General features: G+C 36.4%; 2 protein-coding genes across 2 annotated transcripts in view; one reads left to right on the top strand and one right to left on the bottom strand.

Moving 5' to 3' along the window:
- Positions 1-25,382, top strand: part of LOC128854881 (uncharacterized) — a 33,321-nt gene that overhangs the window by 4,676 nt on the left and 3,263 nt on the right. The gene's annotated exons all lie outside the window — the stretch shown is intronic.
- Positions 527-24,066, bottom strand: LOC128854880 (uncharacterized). The gene is made up of 4 exons (XM_054089333.1): positions 22,656-24,066; positions 2,578-3,150; positions 2,300-2,494; positions 527-2,235 (listed from the first exon to the last, which is right to left on the bottom strand). Exons 1-4 carry the CDS (start codon positions 23,551-23,553, stop codon positions 2,018-2,020), a joined length of 1,884 nt encoding a protein of 627 aa, XP_053945308.1. The 5' UTR covers positions 23,554-24,066; the 3' UTR covers positions 527-2,017.

The raw sequence follows: 25,382 nt of genomic DNA, 5'->3' as shown, positions 1-25,382 counted from the left end.
GGAAATGGCCTGAAAAGTGTTATGGGGACTCCGCTCCATCAGAAACAACAATAAAACGGTGGTTTGCTGACTTCAAACGTGGTCGTGAAGACACCAAGGATGCACAACGCAGTGGACGTCCAAATGAGGCGGTAACAACAGGAAACATCAAAAAAAACCACAAAATCGTTTTGTTTGAACAAGAACTTTTTAAAATGCAGATCCATCACTTCACTCCGGAATCAAAGCGATCGTCATCTGAGTGGACAGCAACTCGTCCAAAGTGCTCGAAAGCACAACAATCGGCTGGAAATGTAATGAAAGTAAATACCGAGGCCATTTTGTTGTGTGCGTGGTGTATTATATATAATATTCATCAACTATCTTGAGAAGGGAAATACCTTCAGCAGTGAATATTATTATTGTATATAGAGCGTTTTTTTTTGTGAGTGTTTGAAGCCCGAAATTGCAAAGAAACGACCGCATATGGCAAAGAAAAAAATGTTCAACGTGTCACAAGTCAATCAAAACAGTGGCAAAACTACATGAATTGAACTTCGAATTTCTCCCTCAACCCCCATATTCACCAGATTTGGTTCCCAGCGACTATTGGCTCTTCGCAGATCTAAGAAAAATGTTCGCTGGTAAGAAATGTTTTCTACAAAAGTGGTATTGAAATGTTAGAGCGACGATGGAACGATTGCGTTGTTCATGGTGGAAATTACGTTGATGAACAAAGCTAATTTTGAACAACAAAAAAACGTATTATTAGATAAAGTACTTTTCGGTCCATGTGTTATGTTCCTTAAAGTTAATAAAAAATGTATATTTGGATCAATTAAACATCTTTATTTTGAATGGAAGTCGCAGGCAAATAGAGTAAAATCTGGGGGCAAATTTGTCCATTTTTTCATTATCATATTTCTTATGTCTATATGTACATAACTTACACCCTTTATTGGATATTTGTCCAAGCGCCGCCTCCTATTTGTGAACTGAGTCTTGATGTTTTTCCGCAAATGGAAGGGCTTGCAGTTTTATGCCGCCTTCAAGTGACAAATGGTTTTTTATGAAGAGCTTTTTCTTTGCAGAAATACACTCGGAGGCTTTTCATTATCTGCCGAGGGGCAACCGCTATTATAGAAATCTTTTTTGATCATTTAGTGTTTCATGCCTGGGGTTTCGAGCCGGGGTACTAGCGAACGCCAGTCACAACACATTTGTTACGGCGACCTTTATGAACTTACTATTGAACTTAGCTTTTTTTTTTGGTTTGGGTAAGTGGGTAGGGATTGTTATGTCATTTAGTCAGGACTAAACGTACGCAAACGCTTAACAAATTTTAAAATTTACTGTCGAAGTTATTACAGTTGACAAAATAATTATTAACAAAAAGGTCATTATCTCGCGTTACGGCGATATGGTTAGATTTTTTCACGGAAGTTGTCGAAAGCTGACCGCTTTTAAAAAAATCTTTTTCATAATTTGATGTTTCGTTGCCGGGTTTTCGAATCCATAGTCACGCATCAACCCATTCGGCTACGGCGTCCGCCGTTCGAAATAATTTTGTTAAAAAAAGCGCCATTCATCGAATATTGTGTTGTATACATAACTCCATGTCTACACCTTGTACATCTTATACTTGTAATACAAATTTCGGAGCATCCATCAATTTTTTATCTGTTATAGCTCTTCTATTTACGATTGCCTTTTATTTTAGGCTTCTTGCTTGTCGGTTCGATATATTCGCTTACAAATATTTGCAAAAACGTTGTAAAAAGTAAATATTAGATTATAAAAAATTTTAATATCACCAAAAACACATCAACAGTTTAAAGTACGTATACGTATAATACAAACGCATTTTTAGTATACGTGCATACATATCTCTTATACAGACACATTTCAATATTCGTAAGTAAGTATGAATACATATCACTTGACCGCGAAAAATACCCTATTTTAAAAATGCCAATGAATTTTGGGCAAATTTAAATCCATATGTATGGTAATAGGTACTTTCAATCAACTAGGTAAATCACTTTATAACAATATTTTGTGCAAGCCTTTTAACGAAATCGACATTTAGGAAATTCGCCATCAAAGTGAGTAAAGACTTTTTCGGTGGGCGACAATGCCGCAAGCCAGCCTCCTGGCAACAAACATTCGGAAAACAGTCCAGAGTGGATGCGCAGGTCTTTGGATGTAGATCGAAGATAGGTGGCGGTGCTGGCGTGCATTCAAGGTACTCGGTCACTAAAGAAAATAATATCAAATTAAGCATTTCTTTTACTAATTTTTATTTCTTTAAATAACTCACGATAATTGAACGAACGCTTCACCGGCACTGGCACTGTTTCCAGCTCCGGCTGTGAGGTTCTGCAATAACGTTTATTTCCGTCAGGACAACAAACTCGCGGCCAACAGTCCATATCTGTTTGGCACTCCTGCACTTGCCACCATAGCTCTGCTAATGGACGGGCAGGGCATTTGCGTGGTATTAATCCCAATATGGCTATGTTATGAAATTAAATCAAAATAAATCGATTAATGCAAATGTAATCAGATGAATGTAAGATAAACGTAGAAATCACTTACGTGTATGCGAAGTCTCTTCAAGTGGCTTGGGTATGCCCGATACACAACTTTTTGCGCCAAATATTTCACAGCACAGCTCATCGCGATTCCAAACGGTGCAGTCCTCATCGTTTTTACAAATTTTGGGAAAGAGCTGAAAACGTACCTCACTCTCGCGCGGACAATTGAATTGGTTGCGTAGGTTTTGCGCTATGTTGCGTTTGTCCTTCTCACTAGCCGGATCGTTTGACCTTTGGGCCGGAGCATTAAATAAGTTAAATGTGGGCAAGGCGATGCGAAATGGACCATCAGTGGTACTCTTTTTGGATGCAGGTGTTGTTGTTTGAATTTCATTTGAAACTAGAGAAGCTGTTGTTGTTGGAACTACTGGCTTTTGATAATTGTTTTTCTTTTCCTTAGTTGGTTGCGTTGATGTAACAACGGGAGATGGTGGTGGTGTGTACTTTTTTGGTGGTTTTTTGGTCGATGGTGGTTTAGGTGATGGCTTAGGAGGGCTGGAGAGACCCCAAAGTGCGGGAGAGAAAAAACTGAAAGGATTACCTGGTGCACTATTGATATTCGATGGTGAGCGAACTAAAATGATAATAAAAATAAATAAAATATTAAAAGAATAAAAGAATACTCGTATTAAAGTGAAATATTTAATATTTAAGAAAATTAAAAAAATGAGTGTCGAAAATATTCGACCGAATTGCGTGGATTTCTTGTGAAGAAATCATTCGCAAAAATTATAAAACAATACAAAAACAAAGTGAGCAAATTAATTTTTGTATTTTATTTGAATTTATCGAACTGAGTTATTCACACGGAATTTAGGATAAGGTGATTACACTGTATGATATAATCACACTTTTTCCAAAGCAATGAATATCTGGCAATGGATTTTGGTAGAGGAGACAAAAATAAAATATACCTGCATCGGCGACTTAAAAGTTTAAGTCTGAATTTATTTTAGAGGGGAACTCACAGTTAAACAGGAAACTATGTGATCCTTACATTTTAGATATACGATGCGTTCAGCAGTTGTATGGGAGACATTTTTTTGTAGAAAATTTTAACCCTCTAACTCAATAGAGGGGCCTTTTTTATCTCTTTTGTGGTAAATGGCAAAAAATACTCTTGAAACAGGAATATAATGGGTTAAAATGTACCACAAGAATATTTGCCATGAAATTCTCTAAATACACCAAAGCTCGAAATTCAAAATAAATGCCTGAAATAAGACAAAACGAAAAATATGCACACCACAAAGTAGAGAAAAATCTGGGCCAAACACCCAATAAAGGGCTTTACACTTAGGTGCTTGTAAATAGCGTAAGGCAATGTTCCATATTAAAAAAACTATATTTTAGATTGTTGAAAAATATATCGCTAGTGTTTCAGGGTAATTATTATTATTACTGCAGGATCCAGCACTCGAAGTGTAACCAATTAAAAAGGCCATACATTTAGTTTGGAAAATTTCTTTTATTCAAATTAAAGTAAAAAAAAGTGTGAAAATAATACAAAATTAAGAATCATTTTACTTTTGCTCGATATGACCAACTTTTGCCTTGACTATGGCCTTCAGATGGTCCAGAAAGGAATCGCAAGCTGTCCGAATATGACTTGCAGGTATTTTGGCCCACTCGCGGGCAATGGTTTTTTCAGCGCCTCGAGACTGGTGAATCTTTTACTTGGGACCTTGCTCTCCAAAATGGCTCAAACAGAAAAATCCATCGGATTTGCGTCTGGTGAATTTGAGAGCCATTGTGAGGACGTTATGAAGTTCGGAACGTTGTTTTTTAGCTATTCTTGGTTCACTCGAGCTTTGTGAGACGTCCATGGTCTGTCACCGGAATGTTTGTCTGCCCACGGCTTCAAAGCAACCTCCGGAATACTTTCCCGATAATATTTCACATTTACCTTGACGCCATGCTCGATGAAAACGATTGCACAGCGCCCATCTGCCTTTTACAGAGGCCCAAACCATTACTTGTGGCGGGTGCTGCCTCCTGGTGGCCAATTGATGACTCAAATTGTCGTATGAACGGTCGGCCAAATAATCCCTATCGTTTTGGAAGTTTACGAACTGCTCAATTTGAAAAATTACTCGTCAGAAAACACATTGTTCGGAAATTGATCGGTTTCCGCCAAGCGAAGAGGGTCCTTCGCTCACTCAAGTCTGACTTTTTGCTGCTTTGGTGTGCTTTGGCGCCTTTCAGATCATGTAAGGCTTGATTTGAGACCATTTTCAGTATGCGGCGGATGCTAGGGTCAGATATTTTCAGTTCTTTCACCATTTGATTGATACTTCGTCGAGGATTTTGATCAATTCACTTCTTCACTTTTTGAACCATTTCACGTGAGGTTGCAGTCTTTTAATGACCCCCTCCATGACGTTTCGCGATGTTACCAGTATCGTTGTAACGAATAATAGTGCAATAATCAAAAACTTTTTTTACTTTAAGGTGCTCGAGCTCACGAACAATCGCTGGTTGTGATTATCCAGACAAATATTCATTACTGATTTTTTTCGCTTTTACTCTCGGCAAAATGCTTGTAAACAATACTCTGGACTGTTATTTAGCCAACTAAATTGGCAGAATTGACAGACGATGGTCTCAGAGAGATCAATTTTGTTTAAGTGATAACTCAAGCTGCAGAGGCTTATAAAGTAACCAGTTAAAAGTCTTAAAACTAAATCTACTCTTCTGAGCGAAAGTAGCTTTTCAGTAATTCCTCTGTCCGGAGTTAGGAGTTGTTACACTCGTTGCTGAGCGATAGAATTTCGCCAGTATTCAATGAATTTCTTCTCCTGCCACTTTTTAAGAAATTCGTTAATGTAGCTCTTAGTAAATCTACAGGTAGCGTCAGGACCGATTAAAGACATTTTTCCGTTTTTTTTTATCTAGATGATCAGCCATTTCATTTCGCTCAAATCTCTCTGAACCAGGAACTCAACCTAATAAATCTGTGCTTAAGTTTACTACCGTATTAAGATAGTTCGGGCAGTCTTTTATCATTTTTGAGGTTGATTATAGTTGACTGGAGGTTTTTCAAAGCCGCCTGACTATCTGAAAGTATGTAAATGTGGGTTCCTCTCATTTTTCTATTGAGACATTCCCTTACACATACCTCGATGGCATATATTTCTGCTTGGGAAATTGTTGGGTAAAAACTCATTGAAATCGAATTTTTGGATTTAGGCCTATTGGCTACCGCCCCTGTCTTACCATCTTCTAATTTCGACCCATCAGTAAATCATATCTGGGAGCCAGGTTTGAAGTTGATAGAATTATTTCTCCAGGTCGTACGTTCGTTAAAGGAACTTGAAAGTTTCTGAAGAGAATGAATGAATGAATCAAGCTTATGAAGAATAAGATTGCCTCGAAAGCCTTCTAAGATTTGTAAATGTCTTTTCGTTTCCCCACTTTTTTAAAATCAAAGATACCTTTTAATCTTAAAGCGCTCAAACGAGCTTCTTTTTCAATTAGAATGCGAAGCGGTGGTATACATAAGAGCACACCTAATGAGTCAGTTGGTCATGGTTTCATTGCTGCTGTTATACTGGCACAGGCGAGGCGGTACAATTTGTTGAATTCATTTACCGCCTTTCTGTGCTTAACCTTAGGCCACCATTCTAAGGAAGCGTAAGTGACTATGGGTTTAACAACTGTAGTGAATGTCCAGCAAGTAATTCAGGGGCTCCGTACAAAGTCTTCTACAGGCAAAGAATCCTCTTAAGGCTTTTGAAGTTACTTTTTCAAGATGAGAGGTCCAAGTGAGCGTAAAGGAGAGTGAATGTGTACTTGTATAGCGAATTATTGCTCACTGCATCGAGAGCCCCTAGCTTTATACAAATTTATTAAATTAAATATACGTATGAATACTTGGCGGTACCTATGTATGTACGTTTGTTATGATTTTCTTTATGATTTAGTTCAAAGTGCCAGCTAAGTTAAATCGAATACCTTGAGTGAGCAAAAGTCAAGTTCACGACAATAATTAAATGCATGTATGCATGAACATACATAAATGGATTTGCAAATGGCTTCGCTTTGTAACTTTTATGAGATCGGTTTTTATTTTTTTTTTTCATAAACCAAATTTTCAGCTATTATGGATACGTACTAGATTGGTGCATAATCGATTTTCCCTGCATTTACTAATTAAAGCTTAAAAGTGATGAAGGCATAAAAAATAATTATTTAATAATTTTATCATCGGTCCAAGGTTCAGGAAATGAAAAAGACTTTCGCAAAAATAAATGCTGATATATGTGTATATATAAGTGCATATATATGGATGTACGAATGTGTATACAAGCATAGCACGTTGCACTCAACGTAACAATGCATAAGCATTATTCGATGATTTGATGACTCCATGACTTCGAGTAACCCGTTCCCTTACCATTGCTAACCTCAACTTTAATTAAGTGGCAACATAAACCATTGCAAAAAAGTTATCTGGAAATATGTTCGTTTGGTTTTTGGTGCGTGTATATTAGGCCGGGTCGATTTGTGGAGAGGCAAAAAAATCGCCCATTGCTCTGCGAAAATCATATTCTATTTTTTCTATTTTTTAGGCTATTTTTCGCGAAAATTTTTGTAATATAGAAAATTCGATTTTTTTTCCTATAGCCGCCATTTTATCGAAAATTAAAATTTTGACTATTTCTTCGATTAATACCTAGCTTTATCTATCCACAAAAAGAATCTACCGGGTTGCCCATATTCGACGGACCCATGTGTTTTTTTTTTTTTTAATCAAAGAAAAACACAATTTCTTTGATGTTGACGATAATAATCACTTTTTGAATATGATATCTCTCAAATGGCCTCAAGGTGTACGGCGTGTTGTGCCCATTTTGCAGCATTTTCCATAGTTTTAGCTAACATTTCGTCTGGAATAGCGGCTATCTTCTCACGGATGTTGAGCTCTTCTATGGTCTTTGGCTTATTAATATAAACCTTTGATTTTAAATATCCCCACAAGAAGAAGTCAGGTGCCGTTAAATCGGGCGAACACGGTGGACAGTCAAAATCGCCATTTTTCGACATCAAATGACGAGGAAACAATTTCTTCAAAAAATCGATAGTGTTGGGGAGCGTCGTCTTGTTGAAACCAAAACTGCCTCATACGCTTTCGACGAATAATTGGCATCACAAAAGTGGTTATTATATCGCGATAACGCCCCTAATTAACGGTAACAGCTTGACCATTTTTATTTTGGAAGAAAACCGGCCCAATAATCGTTTTCGCATTAACGCCGCACCAAACTGTGACTTTTTCATCGTAAAGAGGTACCTCTTGAATTTCGTGAGGATTTTCAGTGGCGTAAATACGGCAATTTTGCTTGTTTACCGTCCCATTCAATAAGAAATGAGCCTCATCGGACATGATGCTTTTGTTCTTCTTCTTCTTTTGACTGTTGAAGCTCGCGTGGCGTGTACTGTTCCATGGTAAAAATCTGCTTGGACTGGCGCTTCCAACGCGGTATGTCACGTCTCTGTCAAAAGATACAGGGTTGCCAGATGGGTCCGTCGAATATGAGCAACCCCGTAATTGGTTTTTCGATTTCAGATGATCAAAACCGGAGATATTTTGTCCACCGCCGAACGTTTTTTTTTTTTGGCGAACGCTTGGGAGATCATCTGCAGGAGGCGTGCACTTCAATACTTTCACTAACTTTACGTGCTTTAAGTAACTTTAAAGTAGACATTTTTTAAATAATTAAAAATTGTATTTGTTTAATAAAATCGTTCTTTGTAAAAGATTCTCAAAAAAAACGTGATTTTTCAGCCTGTATGTGTAACCCCTTATGGTGCCGATACTGTAACAGCTAATTACGTGCAATTTTGGTATCGACGATTCCATTCACGCATTTTTGATGTTAACGAAAATGTCGACAATGCCGAAAATGTCGATAAAGTTACAAATAATCGAAGTTGAACGGCATGTTAGTAGTCGTAGCATCGCCCAGGAGCTAAAGATCCAGCATAAAACATTTTTAAACTATTTTCGCAAAAATTTTACTCAAAATTAATGGATTGCTTTTTCCCTAAACTAATATCATGGAATATTTACAGTATTTTACATCCCTATATTCTTCTAATAACCCATCGGTGGGACCACGGTCGTATACTAATGAACTCGTTTATTAAGAATTTTGAGTTTTAAAATAAGACTACGACTACGGAAACTCCCCGCGCAAAATACTAATTGGTTCTAATACGAGTACAAATTAAATACGAGTATAAATTAAATGGTGAAATATACTAGAGACGTTTACAGAGAACGTCTAAAAGCGCAACTCAAGTATCTAATTAGATTTTGTCAGGCTGAGTTCCAGAGTTTTAGTACATAATTTGCACCTTCTTATTTTAGGCGATCTCTACATTTAGACAGCGGAACCTTTCGAGACCAAATCTTCCGCAAAAATACTAATTGCTTTTTAAATTACTAATAATTGATGAATGATAATTTTTACTTTATAAATGCTAATATTTACTAATAAATAAACTAAATGGTTATCTTGATAGGCTAATATTATTACATAATTATGTAAACATGGCGCAAATTTAATCATCCAATATTGTGTTTGAACAATATTTTTACTAAATAAAAAAAATATTTGAGTGATGGAAATCTTTATTTTGATCTTTACGTGCCCCATTTGCAAAAATTATAAATTTTCCGGTAAAGCGATTCATTTTGCACCACCTTGTACATACATCGAACTCATTTTTACAAGATCTTTTTCACGTGATTTTTAATTAACATGATTCACCAATATGTAAAAAAAATGAGTTCTCAGAAAAAAAATGATTTCTAAACAAAACATAATTCCTAAAAGAATGCCTTATAAAGTAGAGATTTTTCTTAAATACTCTACGAGCTTTACCTTGAAACAATATATACATATACATATAATTGGCACATACACCCTTTTTGGGTGTTTGGCCGAGCTCCCCCTCCTATTTGTGGTGTGCGCGTCTTGATGTTGTTCCACAAATGGAGGGACCTACAGTTTTAAGCCGCCTCCGAACGGCAGATATTTTTTATGAGGAGCTTTTTCATGGCAGAAATACACTCGGAGGTTTGCCATTGCCTGCCGAGGGGCGACCGCTATTTGAAAACACTTTTTCTGAATTTTGATGTGTCACTGAGATTCGAACCTACGTTCTCTCTGTGAATTCCGAATGGTAGTCACGTACAAACCCATTCGGCTACGGCGGCTCCCAATGCATTAAGTATATTTTAGAACTAACCAAGTTAAACTAAATAGTCTTGCTTATGATCCTAGCATAGAGTACGTATTAAAATTTCAAACTAGCCTTAGGACTTGTGTAGCTGAATATCAAGAAGTGTGTAAGTAAAAAAACATTCTCTAATAACAGACTTTGTAGATAAGCCAACAAAAGAAAAATCGAACAGATTTCATCATTTGAATCACATCCGACTGATGGGCTGAACATATCAGACATAAGGCCCAACTTTTCTGCTCGATATATTTGGGTTCTGCTTGCTTAACGAAAAATTTGTATGTGAAAGCAACAGCAAAGTTAACGAGCAAGATTCGCCACTGGTTTATAGCTTATAGAACGCCGCGGAGTAGGTTTTCATTTTTTCTTGTTGGTACCGCGTTACGCTCCAATTGGGCACATCCATTTCGAGAATTAAAAATAAATGATAAAAGTAAATGCATTACTTACATCACTTTCTTATTTTTATCAAAGAATATGGTAGCTGAATTTCAAGAGAAGAAGTCAAAAGTACAGTTCATTTAAAATAGAGGCAATAGTAGACAAGAAGAAGAAGTGAAACTGCCCATAAATTACTATGTTTGCACAAGATCTATAAAAATACAACAAATTTTCATCAAAATTTTTCAAAAATTTGTGTACGCAGTTTTATAGCTATTAAATAGTTCAAATTTTAATTAGCTCAAAGTTATCGTTGATTTTGGGTAATTTTTTTCCTGGCAGTATTACGCATTTGTGGAACAACATCAAGACGTACACCACAAATAGGAGGAGGAGCTCAGCCAAACAACAAACAAAACCAAGGGTGTACGAGCAATATTTATATATATATTGTGCATTTTTTCCATGCATGCACGATTTTGTTTTTTTTTTATAAAGAAAACGCGCAATACCATCAGGAAAATAATTATCAAAAATCAACGACAATTTTAAGTGAATTAACCCTTTGCGATGTGAAAATTTCTTTGATTGGAGTACCAGCTATTCGGGGCTATTTTTGTGGGCATTAGAAAACACAGAATTCATTGAAACTTACTTATTGTGTCTCTTTTTTCTGAAATTTAGATTTTGTAAACTCTACTGATCCCGGAAATATTTCCCTTTCCCTTAATGACATCAATGATTTGCGAATGCCCACTGTGGCGGCTTCGACCGCACTTTATTATACTAAACTTTAATGAAAACTTTAAATTAGTGAAAATTTGTAAAACTTTTATAGATCTTATCCAAAGTCTTATCCAAAATTGGCAAAATATGGCGTTTGTTGTAGAATGAACTATATTTTTATAAAAAATTGTCCAGCGTAGGCAATTCCTCTAGAGATTATTTTTAATAAATCCTTGTCTACAGGCACTTTCCTAAATGATTGGAAGTTTACAATCATCACAAGTTTACAAATATCAAAAGTGGAAGGAAAAATGTTGTTCGTAATCATAGGCCGATTTCCAAGCTAGCAACCATCTCTAAACTGTTTGAATGCATTGTAAAGCTCAAAATTTACTTTGCGATTAAGTCTTTAAGTAATCTAAACCAATATGGTTTTGTAAGTGGGCATTCAACAGCTTCTAATCTTGCTGTTTTTAGCGAATTTGGATGTAATCGTTTTCTAAAAGACTCCAAGTTGATTGCGTTTACACTGACTTCTCTAAAGCCTTTCCGCAATGGCTTAAGCCATATTTGACGAACAGACGGTGTGTGGGAAAAGTTGGTGGAGTTTTATCGACCCACCTTGTTGTTACTTCAGGTATCTCCCAAGGGAGCATCTTAGGGTCACTTCTTCTTGTCACTGTTATCAATGATATAAGCAAATGTTTTACTTTTACTAATTTCTTGCTCTTCGCGAATGATTCAAAAATTGTCTCATCTGCTAAGGACTCAGTGGATGCGTAGAAACTTCAACTTGACTTGAACAACCTTTACCGTTGATACAAATGGTCGCGTTTGTCTTTATTATATATTATTAAATATATTTTATATTAAAAAATATTTTCATTTAACATTTTCGAGGCGTCAGTACATTTTTGGCACATCCGACACCATTTCTAATAATGCATTACAAAGTGTAGCAAAGTTTAAGGATCTTCGAGTATTATTCGATATGAAATTTTTCTTCAGTGATCACACTAATTTTATTCTTTCAAAACCGTATTCGGTTCTCACTTAGAGTACGCTGTTATCATTTGGAGACCTTACAACCAACTTTTAACCAACCAAAGATTAATAGAATAGAGAGCGTTCAAAAACTTTTTCTTTTTTCGCCTGTTCCATCTTATAATTCTCGACTAAAGCTAATTAATCAAGAATCTCTAGAAAAGAGAAGCTAGCGCACTTCAAGACTATAATTCAGTATCTAATAAAAGTCTGCTTTATTTTGCTTTATCCAGATCTAATTTGTAAAAAATTTTAATTTAGTTAGTTAATATTGCATTTCTATCGAATGCAAATATTTTAGTTCCCCAATATTTAGTTCCCCTTGTTTTGCTTTACATTTGTGTCTAGTCTGTAAGGTATGGTAGTACTGAAGATTATTAAAATAAATAAATACAAAAGAATGCAAATTAAACAAACAAAAGAAAAGTAGTAAAATATAGTTAACATTTATTTTAGTACTTATTATTTTGACCATGAGTATACAAATGTAGATGAAAATGAATTTTATATACATACATATGTAATTTGTTTGGCATTTGCACTAATTACAAAGCTAAGCTATGGTAAATTTCAAATTTCTTGCCCACAATTACCAACACTTTCGAAACTGTTATAACTATTCCACTCACTTTTTGCAACAATATTTGTTGAACCAATTTTACAAATAAAACAAAGTGCACAATGGACGGATTCATTGACGAAAACAAAAGAAAATTTCGTTAAAAAGATAGGCAACTTCACGTTCTGTTTAGCATTGGAGTGCCTGCGAATTTTATTTAAAAAGAGGAAAAGCTAGCTGACCTGCATACATACATACATATACTATATGTGCATGGGGAATATGTATGTACACATATACAACATTTTCATACATAAACATTAAAAACTTTGAAAGTAGGCCGATAATTTAATTACTAACAATTGGGAAGCAGGCGCAGGCGCACTATTCACTTTTCATGTATACATACATACAAGCATATGTTTGCATGGATGTGCTCTCGAGTGCAGTGTCGTTGCAATAAAAAATGTACACAACAATAAACGAGTATCATAAATACAAGCAGTAAGCAATAGCAGCAGAAATAAAAAAAATAGCCAAAACAGCAACCGTGTCAAACAATAGCGGTATGCAATAACGTCTACGTCTGAGTCTGCGCACTAGTAAATTCATTCGAAAACGTTGAGAGAGAGGCTGGTGGACACACTACCAAATAACAAAAAGGTGTTAATGCTAAATGTATCAACATATCACCATACATACATACTCGAACATGCACACATATGTATGTTCGTAAGTCCGACTGACTTCGCGTTTCTTTATGTTTATTTATCATTTTACCAGTCGCATAACATTTACTTACCAAAAACTGTCAACTGAGATCTTGTCAATCACTTGCATACAAATATATACATATATGTGCATGCATATGTATATATGTGAATAGTGACATAAAAGTTAAAGCCTTAACTAGAGTGTTTTGCTAAATAATGAGAGCAATGTACCTAATCATAAAAAATATAATCTTTTAGACCAATTTTAGCTTGTTAGCTAGGTCAGTGTCATTCGCAGGTGTGTGCGCTTGTGCTCGTTTAACAACGGCAAGCCAACCTTAACTCACTTAGTAACTTGTTACTTGTTTATACATACGTACATACATATGTAGTAGAGAGACACAGTCATCACTAATGGCTGCACCTAAAGCGCAAACGTTAAGCCATAAGATTTTAGCCAATTCAGTGGGCGCTGATATAACTGAACGATGCCAATTTGATGTTAGTTTTTCAGTACAACTAGCTCTTTTATGATGCATTTTCGCACAGCGCTAGCAAAGTTCTTTTAGCGCATTACGCGTTGGCCTTTAGGTGTCATAGCTCCGTTGGAAGTTGAAGTATTTTTTTTTTTATCTCCGAAGGAACCAGTTTTTTGAGAAAAAGTCTTTTGCAGCCAGCAAAGGCAAATTAACATTTTGCACATATTTATAAATACGTACATATATAGGTATTTACATGTATTTTTGAGTTTGTGACAGTGTGTTGAAAACAGATTTGTGCATATAAGTTAAAATCTCCATATATTGAATAATCAAATAAAATTGTGCACTTTTATGCCACAATATGTAACCTATGAACTACATACAAGGTGGCTCAAAATTAATCATGTAATTTTGTTTTTCAATCACTTTTTTACTAAATAAAAAAAATTATTACCAGCCTGAAAATTCTTTATTTTGACTTTTACACTCCATTGCTTGTCTGTTTGTATGCAGCTGTCTGGTTCACAAGTGTCTGACGTATGACGCCAGTTACAAAAATTGTAAATCTTCCCATAAGGTAACTAATTTTGCGGTACCTTTTATATTCAATGAACTATACCCCGTAGAACAGTGCACCCTTGATTTTACGCAAGTAATAAGAAAACAGCAGGAAGTATAGAGAAAACTGACTTTTTCAGTAGACGGACACAACAATTTTATGAAAATATTATTGTAGTACAATAACAAATTTTTAAATCTACAAATAAAAACTTATTTATTTGTATTTAATTTTTAAATATTATTGTAAAACTTACAAAACTGTAGATACATATAATTGACTCTTACGCCTTCTGTTGGGTATTTGATCTCCTCATCCTTTTTGTGGTACGCGTCCCTTTAGTAGAGACCAACCGATCTATGCTGTTAGAAGGACAGATTGCGAGGAGCATTTCCGTGGCAGAAATACACTCGAAGATTTGCCATTACCTGCCGGGGGCCGATCCCTATTACAAAAACAAAACTTATTCTATCATTTGATGTTACATGCCCGTGGTTTCGAACACGGATACTACCGAATATTAGTCATGCACCAACCCATTCGGCTACGGCGGTAAAAGCACTTTTGCCACTCAGAAGTGGATACCTCCAAAACGAGCTATTTAAAGTCTTCAACTGTTAATACTGGGCCCATAAATTGAAAAAATTTTTTTTTGCAAATATATAAATTTATTTGAATTACACATCCCTAAGTACATTATACAGACCGACAAAAAAACAAGCTAAAAGCTGTTTTATCAGAAGCAAGGGCACACATTTCTAAAGTTTTCTTTCGAGCCCACGCAGAGTTAGCGAATTTACAAATTTTTGAGTCTATAAATTTCGCATTATTCAAAAATCTACTAAGGCCCAGACAAGCAGTTAGAAATTTTTAAAATTCAATGCCTTGAAAAAAGATATTGGAGTGAAGTTTTAAGTTTTTCGTATGAATTTTTGTTTAGAAAAAATAAGAAGTCGTGGAAATTCATAACCTCAAATATAGGCCAAAGTTGTTTTTTTTACCCATCGGAACAAGTATGATCCCGGAACCGGATTCAGTACGCCGAGAACCTTTGAAAAAAAATTATATCCTGCATTCCGATAAAATTTCTTCACGTCCTGGATTGTATTGCTAATCGGAAATGTCGGAATCGGAAACCATAAAACTTATCTCAATTTTGTATTATTTTGCATTTTGCAATTCTTTTCGGAAATTATAAAATTTTTTAAATGAAAAGTACCGAAAATCTATGTACGGGCTATCTTTGAATTCACATCGGCTAGAAGTCAGTACATTTTTGGAAAAGTCGGAAGATGTATAATATTTTGCAAATGGTGTCGTACGTCAATCGTAGTGACACTTAACAATTCCTCGACGGTAACTTTTTTATATCATCGTTGACATTTATAGTACGCAGATGTACAATTTTCGCCACGAATGCTTAGACGATGGAACATATTCAATTACTGAAATTTATTATGAAAATTGTCAAAAATAACATATCGTAAAATTTATAAATTTTTGGTGGAAATAATCGTCCGAATGAGTCGACAATTCAAAGGTTAGTGAAAAAATTTCAAGAAACTGGTTCCATCGGGAATAGCAAAGGGACTGGCAGACCAAAAACTGGACGTTCCGTTGAGAACATTGCTGCTATAGCGCAAAATGTTGCTCAACAATCTTCAACATCGAATCGATATCTCGAAGTTCTCAACAATTAGGCATTCACAAATCGACTGTTTAGCGGATTGTACCCTTAGACGTGCTCATGATAGGCAATTAAATGATGTCATTTTTTACATATACTTATAATTGTGAAGAGCCGTATTTTGAATAAAAATAGCGAAGCTTTAAAGAATCTAAATTTTTAAATGTTTTATTTTAAAACAACATCTAGGCGCTTGTGAAATAAAAATCTGCAGCAAACAGAAAAAAATACAATACTTTGTTTTCTTTAGTGCGTGATTAATTTTGCGCCACCTGTATGTTTGTGTATGTACATCGTTTCAAAAACTTAATTTCTTATTAATTTTCAAGTTAAAGTATTTCTCAAACAAAAGCTTTCCTAATAATAAAATACGCCATCAAAGCTTCATACCAATACTTATATAAAAATAACACAATCAAATCAAAAGAATAACTAAAACACATACAAAATGTTCTAAGAAAATTGCCCACTGTAACTCACAACAATCTGCAACGACATTCTGGGACTTTCTCAGAGTGCATGGAATGACATAAACAAAAACAAAAACCTGTTGAAGGTTACATGTAAAAGGTGAAACAAGATTTATTGTACCCGTTGTACAAGGACTTTGTACCAATTCGCACGATTGTATATGGAAACTAAAATGTGTTCGTATGTGTTTGCGCATGTCTGACAAGATCGCATATCTAATTGTAATCGTCATGAAAGTTAATAAAGTGTTATTTTATTTTTAAATAAGTTTCTTAAGCTTTAACAAGTGCGTGCTCGGTAAATTATGGAATTTGGTCGGAATTTGCATAAAGTCTACATCTCTTCACTCGTATGTATTTGTTCAATTACATTGGAAATTTAATTGCAAAAATTTAAATATCTCAGTGGAGCTGGTTCTGCTGGATATGAAAGCAGAACCTAGTACATGGCCGAGAAAATTTGTGAGAATTAATTTTTTTTTTAATGCCGTTCCATTCAAGTAGAATTACAAACGTCCTTTATATTGTACTATGCCGAATAGATTCATTAAATTAACACTAAACCAGTTGTTAGAATATACGTATGTGTATTCCTCCCAAAAAAAGTAAAAATTTCTGGTCTTTAAAAGAAGTGCTTAGCAAGGGTTCAGAATTTATTTACCTTTAAAAGTGATAAAATAAGCTGAGTAATATTCCTTATAATACATAAATAGATTTATGGACATTATCAATTAATAATAACAATTTTAATAATTATATGTAAATTCGATTTTCCAAAGATTTAATTCGTTTCATTCATTTTGCCATTTTTCGATTCTTATGATAACTACAATAAAAAAAATAAGTCGAAGCAAAGGGTCGCCAATTGTCCTGCATCAGAAGCATGGTTTTGGAAGAATTTGGAATTTAAATTGAAAAACCAATCATTTTGACTAGCCTAGTAAATCTAGTATTAAAAATTAAAGCCCTTTATTACCCTTAATTTAAAAAAAAATTGCTTTTGTTTTTATTGTTTTTGTTTTAATTTTTTGTAGTAGTATTTCAGGATGAGCAACATTTCTCGTTCCCTACGTACCGCCTCCGAAGAAGAAATCGGATTCCGGCGAGCCCGAAAAAAAATTGGTACGACGAGGAATGTCATGCTGCCGCAGAAAGAAAGGATGCCGCCTATAGAGCCACGCTACGATCGGGCGCAGCTCGAGCCATGTGGGATCGCTACAGAGAGCTAAAAAAGGAAGAGAGACGTATTATCCGAAAGAAGAAACGAGAGGCCGAAATACGTGAGTGCGAGGAGCTTGAGATGCTGGCCAACATGAACAACGCCCGAAAATTCTACCAGAAAGTTCGGCGACTTACAGAAGGTTTTAAGACCGGGGCGTTTTCCTGTAAGAACAAAGACGGCGAACGGGTGACGGACATCCAGAGCAATCTTAAATTATGGAGGGAACACTTCTCGAACCTGTTAAACAGTGACAGCTGCGCATGTCACAGAGAATGTGAAGATCCCGATACCCCAATCGACGACGACGGAATTGAAGTTCCGCTACCCGACCATGACGAGGTGCGAATAGCGATAACGCGGCTAAAGAACAACAAAGCCGCGGGCGCCGACGGACTGCCGGCTGAGCTATTCAAACATGGCGGCGAGGAGCTGGTAAGGTGCATGCATCAGCTCCTATACAAAATGTGGTCGGATGAAAGAATGCCTGCCGATTGGAATTTAAGTGTGCTCTGCCCAATCCATAAGAAGGGCAATCCTGCAATCTGTGCCAATTACCGCGGGATTGTCTTCTAAATATCGCCTATAAGGTTCTAGCGAGCGTATCGTGTGAAAGGCTGAAGCCCACCGTCAACCAACTGATTGGACCTTATCAGTGTGGCTTTAGACCTGGAAAGTCTACCATCGACCAAATATTCACAATACGCCAAATCTTGGAAAAGACCCATGAAAGGAGAATCGACACACACCATCTTTTCGTCGATTTCAGAGCTGCATTCGACAGTACGGAAAGGAGCTACTTGTATGCCGCGATGTCTGAATTTGGTATCCCCACAAAACTAATACGGCTATGCAAGATGACGTTGCTCAACACCAGCAGCGCCGTCAGAATTGGGCAGGACCTCTCCGAGCCGTTTAATACCAAACGAGGTTTCAGACAGGGTGACTCGCTGTCGTGTGACTTCTTTAACCTGATGTTGGATAGGATCGTACGAGCCGCAGAACTTAATCGCTCAGGCACAATATTTTATAAGAGCGTACAATTGTTGGCGTATGCCGATGATATCGATATCATCGGCCTTAACAATCACGCAGTACGTTCTGCCTTCTCCAAACTGGATAAGGAGGCAAAGCGAATGGGTCTGGTGGTGAGCGAGGACAAAACGAAGTACCTCCTGTCTTCAAACAAACAGTCGGCGCACTCGCGTATCGGCACCCACGTCACTGTAGACAGTTATAATTTCGAGGTTGTAAAAGACTTCGTTTATTTAGGAACCAACATTAACACCGATAACAATGTCAGCCTTGAAATCTAACGTAGAATCTCTCTTGCCAACAAGTGCTACTTTGGACTAAGTAGGCAACTAAGCAGTAAAGTCCTCTCTCGACGAACAAAACTAACACTCTACAAGGCTCTCATCACGCCCGTCCTAACGTATGGCGTAGAAGCTTGGACGATGAAGCGACGCTTGGAGTGTTCGAGAGAAAGATTCAGCGTAAGATTTTTGGCTTTGAAAGTATTCGATGCGGTACCAGCTGGTGGTAGCAGAGGAAGAGGGCGCCCTCCTCTGCGTTGGAAAGATCTGGTGGAGAAGGACTTGGCTTCACTTGGTGTGTCCAATTGGCGCCGGTTAGCACGAGAAATCGCGTAAGCGGTTATCGCGCCAATTAAGAAGACGAAGAGTATTTGAGGATTTTCAAAACATTCATTTTCGGAAATTGTCAATTTTGAAAATGAAATAATTTCTATATTTTCTTAAAACTTGGTATTTAGAGTTTTACAGTAGGAAGGACCAAACCGAAGTGTGTTCTTTAGAAACAATTTCTTATCATTTAAATTGTTCTATTGAAATAAACTTATTATATTTTAAAAATGCAGCCCTTTCGGAGAATTAAGGTTCATTCTTTCAAACTTTTTTTACTTTTTTAAAAATTATTTTTTTATAATCAAAACACTTAAATGTTAAAATTTTTAAAGCAACTACAACCCGACGACACCTGTTTTTATAAGAATTTTTTCATGAAGCAATAATTAAAGGTGTCGTAGGATGTCTAATTTTCACCCTGTGTCAGGTACCTTGGAAACCCCAAAGCAAATTCTAAACAAAAAGTACTGAAAAGGATAGAAATAAAAACTTTTGCTAAAAAAGTTAGCAGGCAAATACTGTTTTTGTTGAGCCACAAAACGTGGGCAAAAGAGGGCGTTAAGTTCGATCATGTCCCAAACGACAAAATGAAAAAAGATTGGCTAAAATCGTGCGGCACTTCATTGATACCAGGCGAAAAAGTTGGCGTGTATCATTTTGCGGCAAAGGATTTCGAGATCGGGCCAAATCGGAAGAAGGCTTAAAATTGTCTAGTGATGCTCTTCCAACGACTCTCTCCAGCAATGCTAGGAATGAGCCCGAGACGGAACACCCGTTGGTTGACGTGAGAGACATGAGAGCCTCGTATCAGACACGTAATATCTTGTACTAGCCGAAAATGAGAAACTCATATAAAATAAGAGGTTGTTTTATATACGAGAAAAGTTTTCATCGAAAGTGGCACACACAATCGTCGCTCGATTCATAAGCGAGGGGTTAATCGAATTTGAATTTAGATAATATACTGATTGTTGTGTGTTTCACCTGGACAAATAATAGGAGCTACCTGTGAAACTGAACAAAACAATTCATTGGGCTTGGTATGATATGACATATGCAGTATTCTAAATTCGTTAATGGATTAACATTGAGAGTTGGAAAAATATCGTTTTGTGGCAAACTTATAGTGTTTAGATATAGGTTGACAATGATTTTGTGAAGCGTACCGAAAGTTGAAGAAAGTGATTGAAATTGTCAATATGTATGTGAAAAATCCACGGGAATGTTTAAGTTAAAAACATATATAATTATTTAACATTCATAAAATAACACGAAAGTCTATAGTTTACATCAACCTTTTTAAATTTTTACTACCTTTCCAAAAGGTCAAATTGCATCCCACGGGCACACAGGCATAATGAAGAAGATGGAACGCCACTCTGAAGTAATGGGAAAGCGGTTTCAGGGTGGGCGACGGTTCCAAACGAGGGCGAGTTTTTTAGTCTTAATTGCTGCGACGGCAGCTTTGATGATGCATTAGGCATTTTAAACCCCCTCATCCGCAAAAAAAAAATTGAATCAATGGAATAAGTAGCATCGGAAATCAGTTGCCAAACTTCACACAACCTTTTATTATTGAATCATGGTTCTTTTTCAAATACAGCTTGGCTGACGAAATGTGGTAAAACGTAATACTTTCCTATTACAGTTTTTTCTAGCTAAATAAGACTGTAGCTTAAATATCAAAATCTGAAAATACAGTCGTAGATTACGGACCTGTAGTCCTTTTAAGCAAGACGCATTCATTAAATTTGGTGGCACTATATCAACAACAATGTTCTTTGCGTTGGATTGTCAAAGCAAAATATTGGGAAACTAGAAAACAAATAATGAATTCGCCTTGTTTCATTCTAAGCTAATAGCTACATGGACACGGCGAAAGAAACAAAAACAAATCAGCTGATTTACCAACACCACCTTCAATAGACTTGTCTTGATTTAAGTTTTCATATTTTACATGACCACTTCGAAGGTTTTATTAAGCTTTAATGGCATTCATAAGTCGTTTCGCTGGGAAGAGAATTGGCTCTAAAAATATAATGTTTTCGAGCAAAGCATTATTAATTCCAAAATCTACTCATGTACATTCTGTCGCCGTAGCCGAATGGGTGGGTACATGTCTACCCTTTGGTAGGGTAGTTCCCGTGTTTAAAGCCCACTGTGGGCACAAAACACCAAAATGATAAAAAAAGTTTTTTCTAACAACTTTCGCCTCTCGACAGGCAATGGCAAAAGCCCGAGTGTATTTCTGCCATGAAAAAGCTCCTCATGAAAAAGCCATTTGCAATTCGGAGGCGGCATAAAACTGTAGATCTCTTCATTTGTGGAAAAACATCAAGACGCACCCCACAAATAGGAGAATAAACTCAACCAAATACTTTATGTACCGTGAAAGTATATACAGCGGCGAGCACAACTGAGTGCATAATGATATTTTTTTTACGATGTTTTCAGAGTCAGAAATTAATTTTCATCAATTCAATCAATGCACGACTTTATCATCTTGAAACTTACATAACAAACTAGCCAGAATAGAATTGGCTATAAAACTGCATACTCGATATTTAAATATAAAAATTTTATGAATATTTTTTTTTTACTTTTTCGAAATTTTTTATTAAGTCCCAAGTTTTGAAAGTTTGTTTTAAGTGGTTTTTGTCAAAGAATGGACAGTATTAAAAAACAAATAAGTTACAAAAAGAAAATTTTAACTCGGTGTTTATTACAAAAAAAACATCATGCATTCAGTTATGCTCGCCACTGTATCTATGTACATGCATACATATACCTACATATGTAGGTATTTATATAAATTTAAAACTAAAATATTTGAATGTCATAAAAAATATGTATGCCAAAAAATGTAAGTTTTACCTACATACATATTTCTAAAAATGCTTAATTTAGTTTCATTAAAAATTGCTGATTTTCTCAAAATTTTGTGCATGTTCTTAAAAGTCATTCCCTTCGGAAAATGTTGGTGCCAAACGAAATGAAAGCACTATCTTTTAAAAAAAACTCATCTCAAAAATTGGTAACTATACCGTACAGCCCGCAGATTTAGATAGACCTTACTAATACCGCCTATCCCTGTCCATTTCAGATTTTACACTGCGAATTCATACTAAGTGTCCCGAGGTGCCGTATCCGCCTCTAATTGATATCAGGATAAAGATATGTACATACATAATTACATACATACATATATGTATATATATTTACATACATATGTACATATATGTAAATATTCCACAAACAACACGCAATTTCTCAACAAAATACTAGTGTGCCTGTGGGTAGCCAATTACACCTCCAAACTCGCGAATTTAATCTAAGACTTACCAGTTGTGGGTTTGGGCGTGGATGTGGACGTCGGCGTTACTGCTGTAGTTGTCACACTACTAATTGCTGTATTTGTTGCACTCACAACTTTTCGCGATTTATTCACCTCCCGCCGATTGCCAGCACTGACTGCTGGCACTGATGATGATGGCTGTGACACTACTTTGCTGCGCTTCTCATCCCTCCTTCGCGTTTGCTGCTTTGCCACATTTGAAGCATTTGAATTGCGAACACGACTAGCTGCTGGCTGCCGTGCACTTTGAGCTTGGGAATCTAAAGAATTCGAACGTTGACCTGTTGATGTCGCAGCTGCTGTACTATCGCGTGAATTCGATCGTGAGTTAGAACCTTCTTGCTTTGACCTAGATATCACTGTGCGAGCTGCCATCCCAACCGAAGATGGCTTTCCTGTGCTGCTTGCAACACGGCTCTTCTGCACGAGCGGCACATCATATTGAGCAACTAGTTGAGTGGCTGGAGCGGTGGGCGCATCATACCGCCTCGCAACCCTTGGCGCTGGTATGCTATTCACCGCCTGTATAACGGATTGTAGTTGTTGCTGTTGTTGTTGTTCGTTTCGATTTGCGTCTTTTTGATAGTGGGTAGCATTAATAGAAGTGTTGCTGCTTTTTAACTTAGCAACAGGATAGTCAACAATTTTTACGCCAAATCTCAACGATTCACTTGTGGTATGGTTCACTTCCGCATGTTGAAGTTGTTTTTGGGCCAGTGCTTTTGGCTGCTCTTGCTCTTGTGCGCGCTGTGACTGCGGCTCTGGCTGTGCTTGTGGCTGTGGCGGTTGCAGCGCGCTTGCGTAATCAGCAACAGTGGCAACAACAATGGCTATGGAGTAGATGCACGAGAGCCAATGTGGCTGCAACATTTGCTGTACTTTCATTTTTCCATCCGACTGTCTGATTGCCGAATATTGTTTCTGTTTTGTATTTCGTTGTTGTTGTGGTTTGATTGATATTATTGCCTATATTAGCTGTGTTGCCTATTTTTTTTTCTTATTTCTCTGCTTATGTGCGTCTGTTTTTGTTTTTTTTTTCCTCACTAAGGTCGAACTGACCTCAAGCACAATTAGCAACTCATTTCAAATCGAATCACTAAATGGTAAAAAAATTGAATAAAGCCAATTCAAATGAAATGCAATAAGTAGCACTTCGCCACTTTGTGGTCCGCGTCACACTGCTCTACTGAACTCAATCAAAGCTTATCTACAAGAATTATTTATTTACAAATTTTTCGTGTATAACTTTTTAACACCCGCCAATTGATTTTGCAATGCAGTTACTCATATCTGTGTACGTTTGACCGTTTACTGCAATATCTTCCACTTCGGCGTTTCGCTTTTAAATAGGTATTTATCGGCGAGCATGCGCAAAATCGTTGGTTGGTTGGCTCGTTGACGCGGCTCGCTTGCAACTGAAACCATAAACTAAACTTGACTTAACTTCAAACTTTTGGTCATACCAAATCGCGATAGCTTAGCCGCTACACCTCCGAACCGTCGCAAGGTACAAACAATTTCACCGGAACATGAGCGGAAGGAAGGTGAGGGAAAAATGTGCTTGTTTAAAAACGCGTTTACTTTGTTTATAAGCGAAATAATATGAAACAAAATCGCTGATCAGTTTGCTTACAAAACGCTTAATTCGAGTGCATGCGCTTATGAACGATGTATATATGTATGGGCTTAGCTAAATTGGTGGCAAGGATATACAAATTATTAACTAACCATCGATTTGTTACATATTCACTCAATAAAATACAAACTCACATGCTGATTAAATATACAGTCTGTCTAATAAAAGCGTGACTGGTTCTGATGTACTGCTGGTAATCGACATCATCCATGAACTATTAAGCAGCCAGTTAAGATTAATGTTTGGGGCTGCTTCTCCAAAAACGGTTTTGTCCGTTTATTTGAGTTTACCGCCAATTTGAATGCAGCTTTAATGAATAAATTTAACAAAAAGTATTATTGCCGGCAGAACTAGGAAGAACTAGGCAATCTTGGGTTTTGTAAGAAGACAACGCTACTAAGCATCAAAGCTGAAGGTGTGCAGATGCAAACGGCAAATCGTTTGATTTGGAACCGAATACGTCTGCAACATGCGCAGAAATCAGCACGAAGTAAGACCTGAAGATGTGAAGCCTTTATAGAAGTACAAGACATTTACAAGTGGAGCAGGAGAAAACGTAGCAAACGGCACAAAAATGTTAAAAGAGTAAAAATTGGCTAGAGTTGTAATGAATGAAAGGTTGCAAGCAAACATACCACTTGCACGTCCTCCTAATAGATATATTATTTATTGTTATCTTTTAATATGAACATTTTTAATCGTTGTAAAAAAACAAGATGTAATCTTAAATAAAGTAGAAGAAGAAGAAACTTTTATAGTCCCTTGCCTTCCTACAATGCTAAGCGCATGGTTATCAATATTTTATCACTTGAGATCAGACGACTCGTTCAGAGCTTAAAGTATATATCCGATATAATATCAGGGACCATTGACTTCATTAACTTGAACTTGGACCCTCTGGTAATTGGTCATTGGTTTTTCATGCCATATCGCACAATGACGAGCTACACTCGTCATGGATACCGTTGAATATGATAACTAATTTAGTTTAAAATTTCTAGTGTACTGAATTTGGCAACAACTTTTTTACTTGTGGATCCCTATCACATATTGTTTACCGTTAAAATTTCTTGGTACA

Source organism: Anastrepha ludens, chromosome 2, assembly GCF_028408465.1.
Source record: "Anastrepha ludens isolate Willacy chromosome 2, idAnaLude1.1, whole genome shotgun sequence".
Lineage (NCBI taxonomy): Eukaryota > Metazoa > Arthropoda > Insecta > Diptera > Tephritidae > Anastrepha > Anastrepha ludens.
This window is presented reverse-complemented; position numbering and strand designations above follow the sequence as displayed.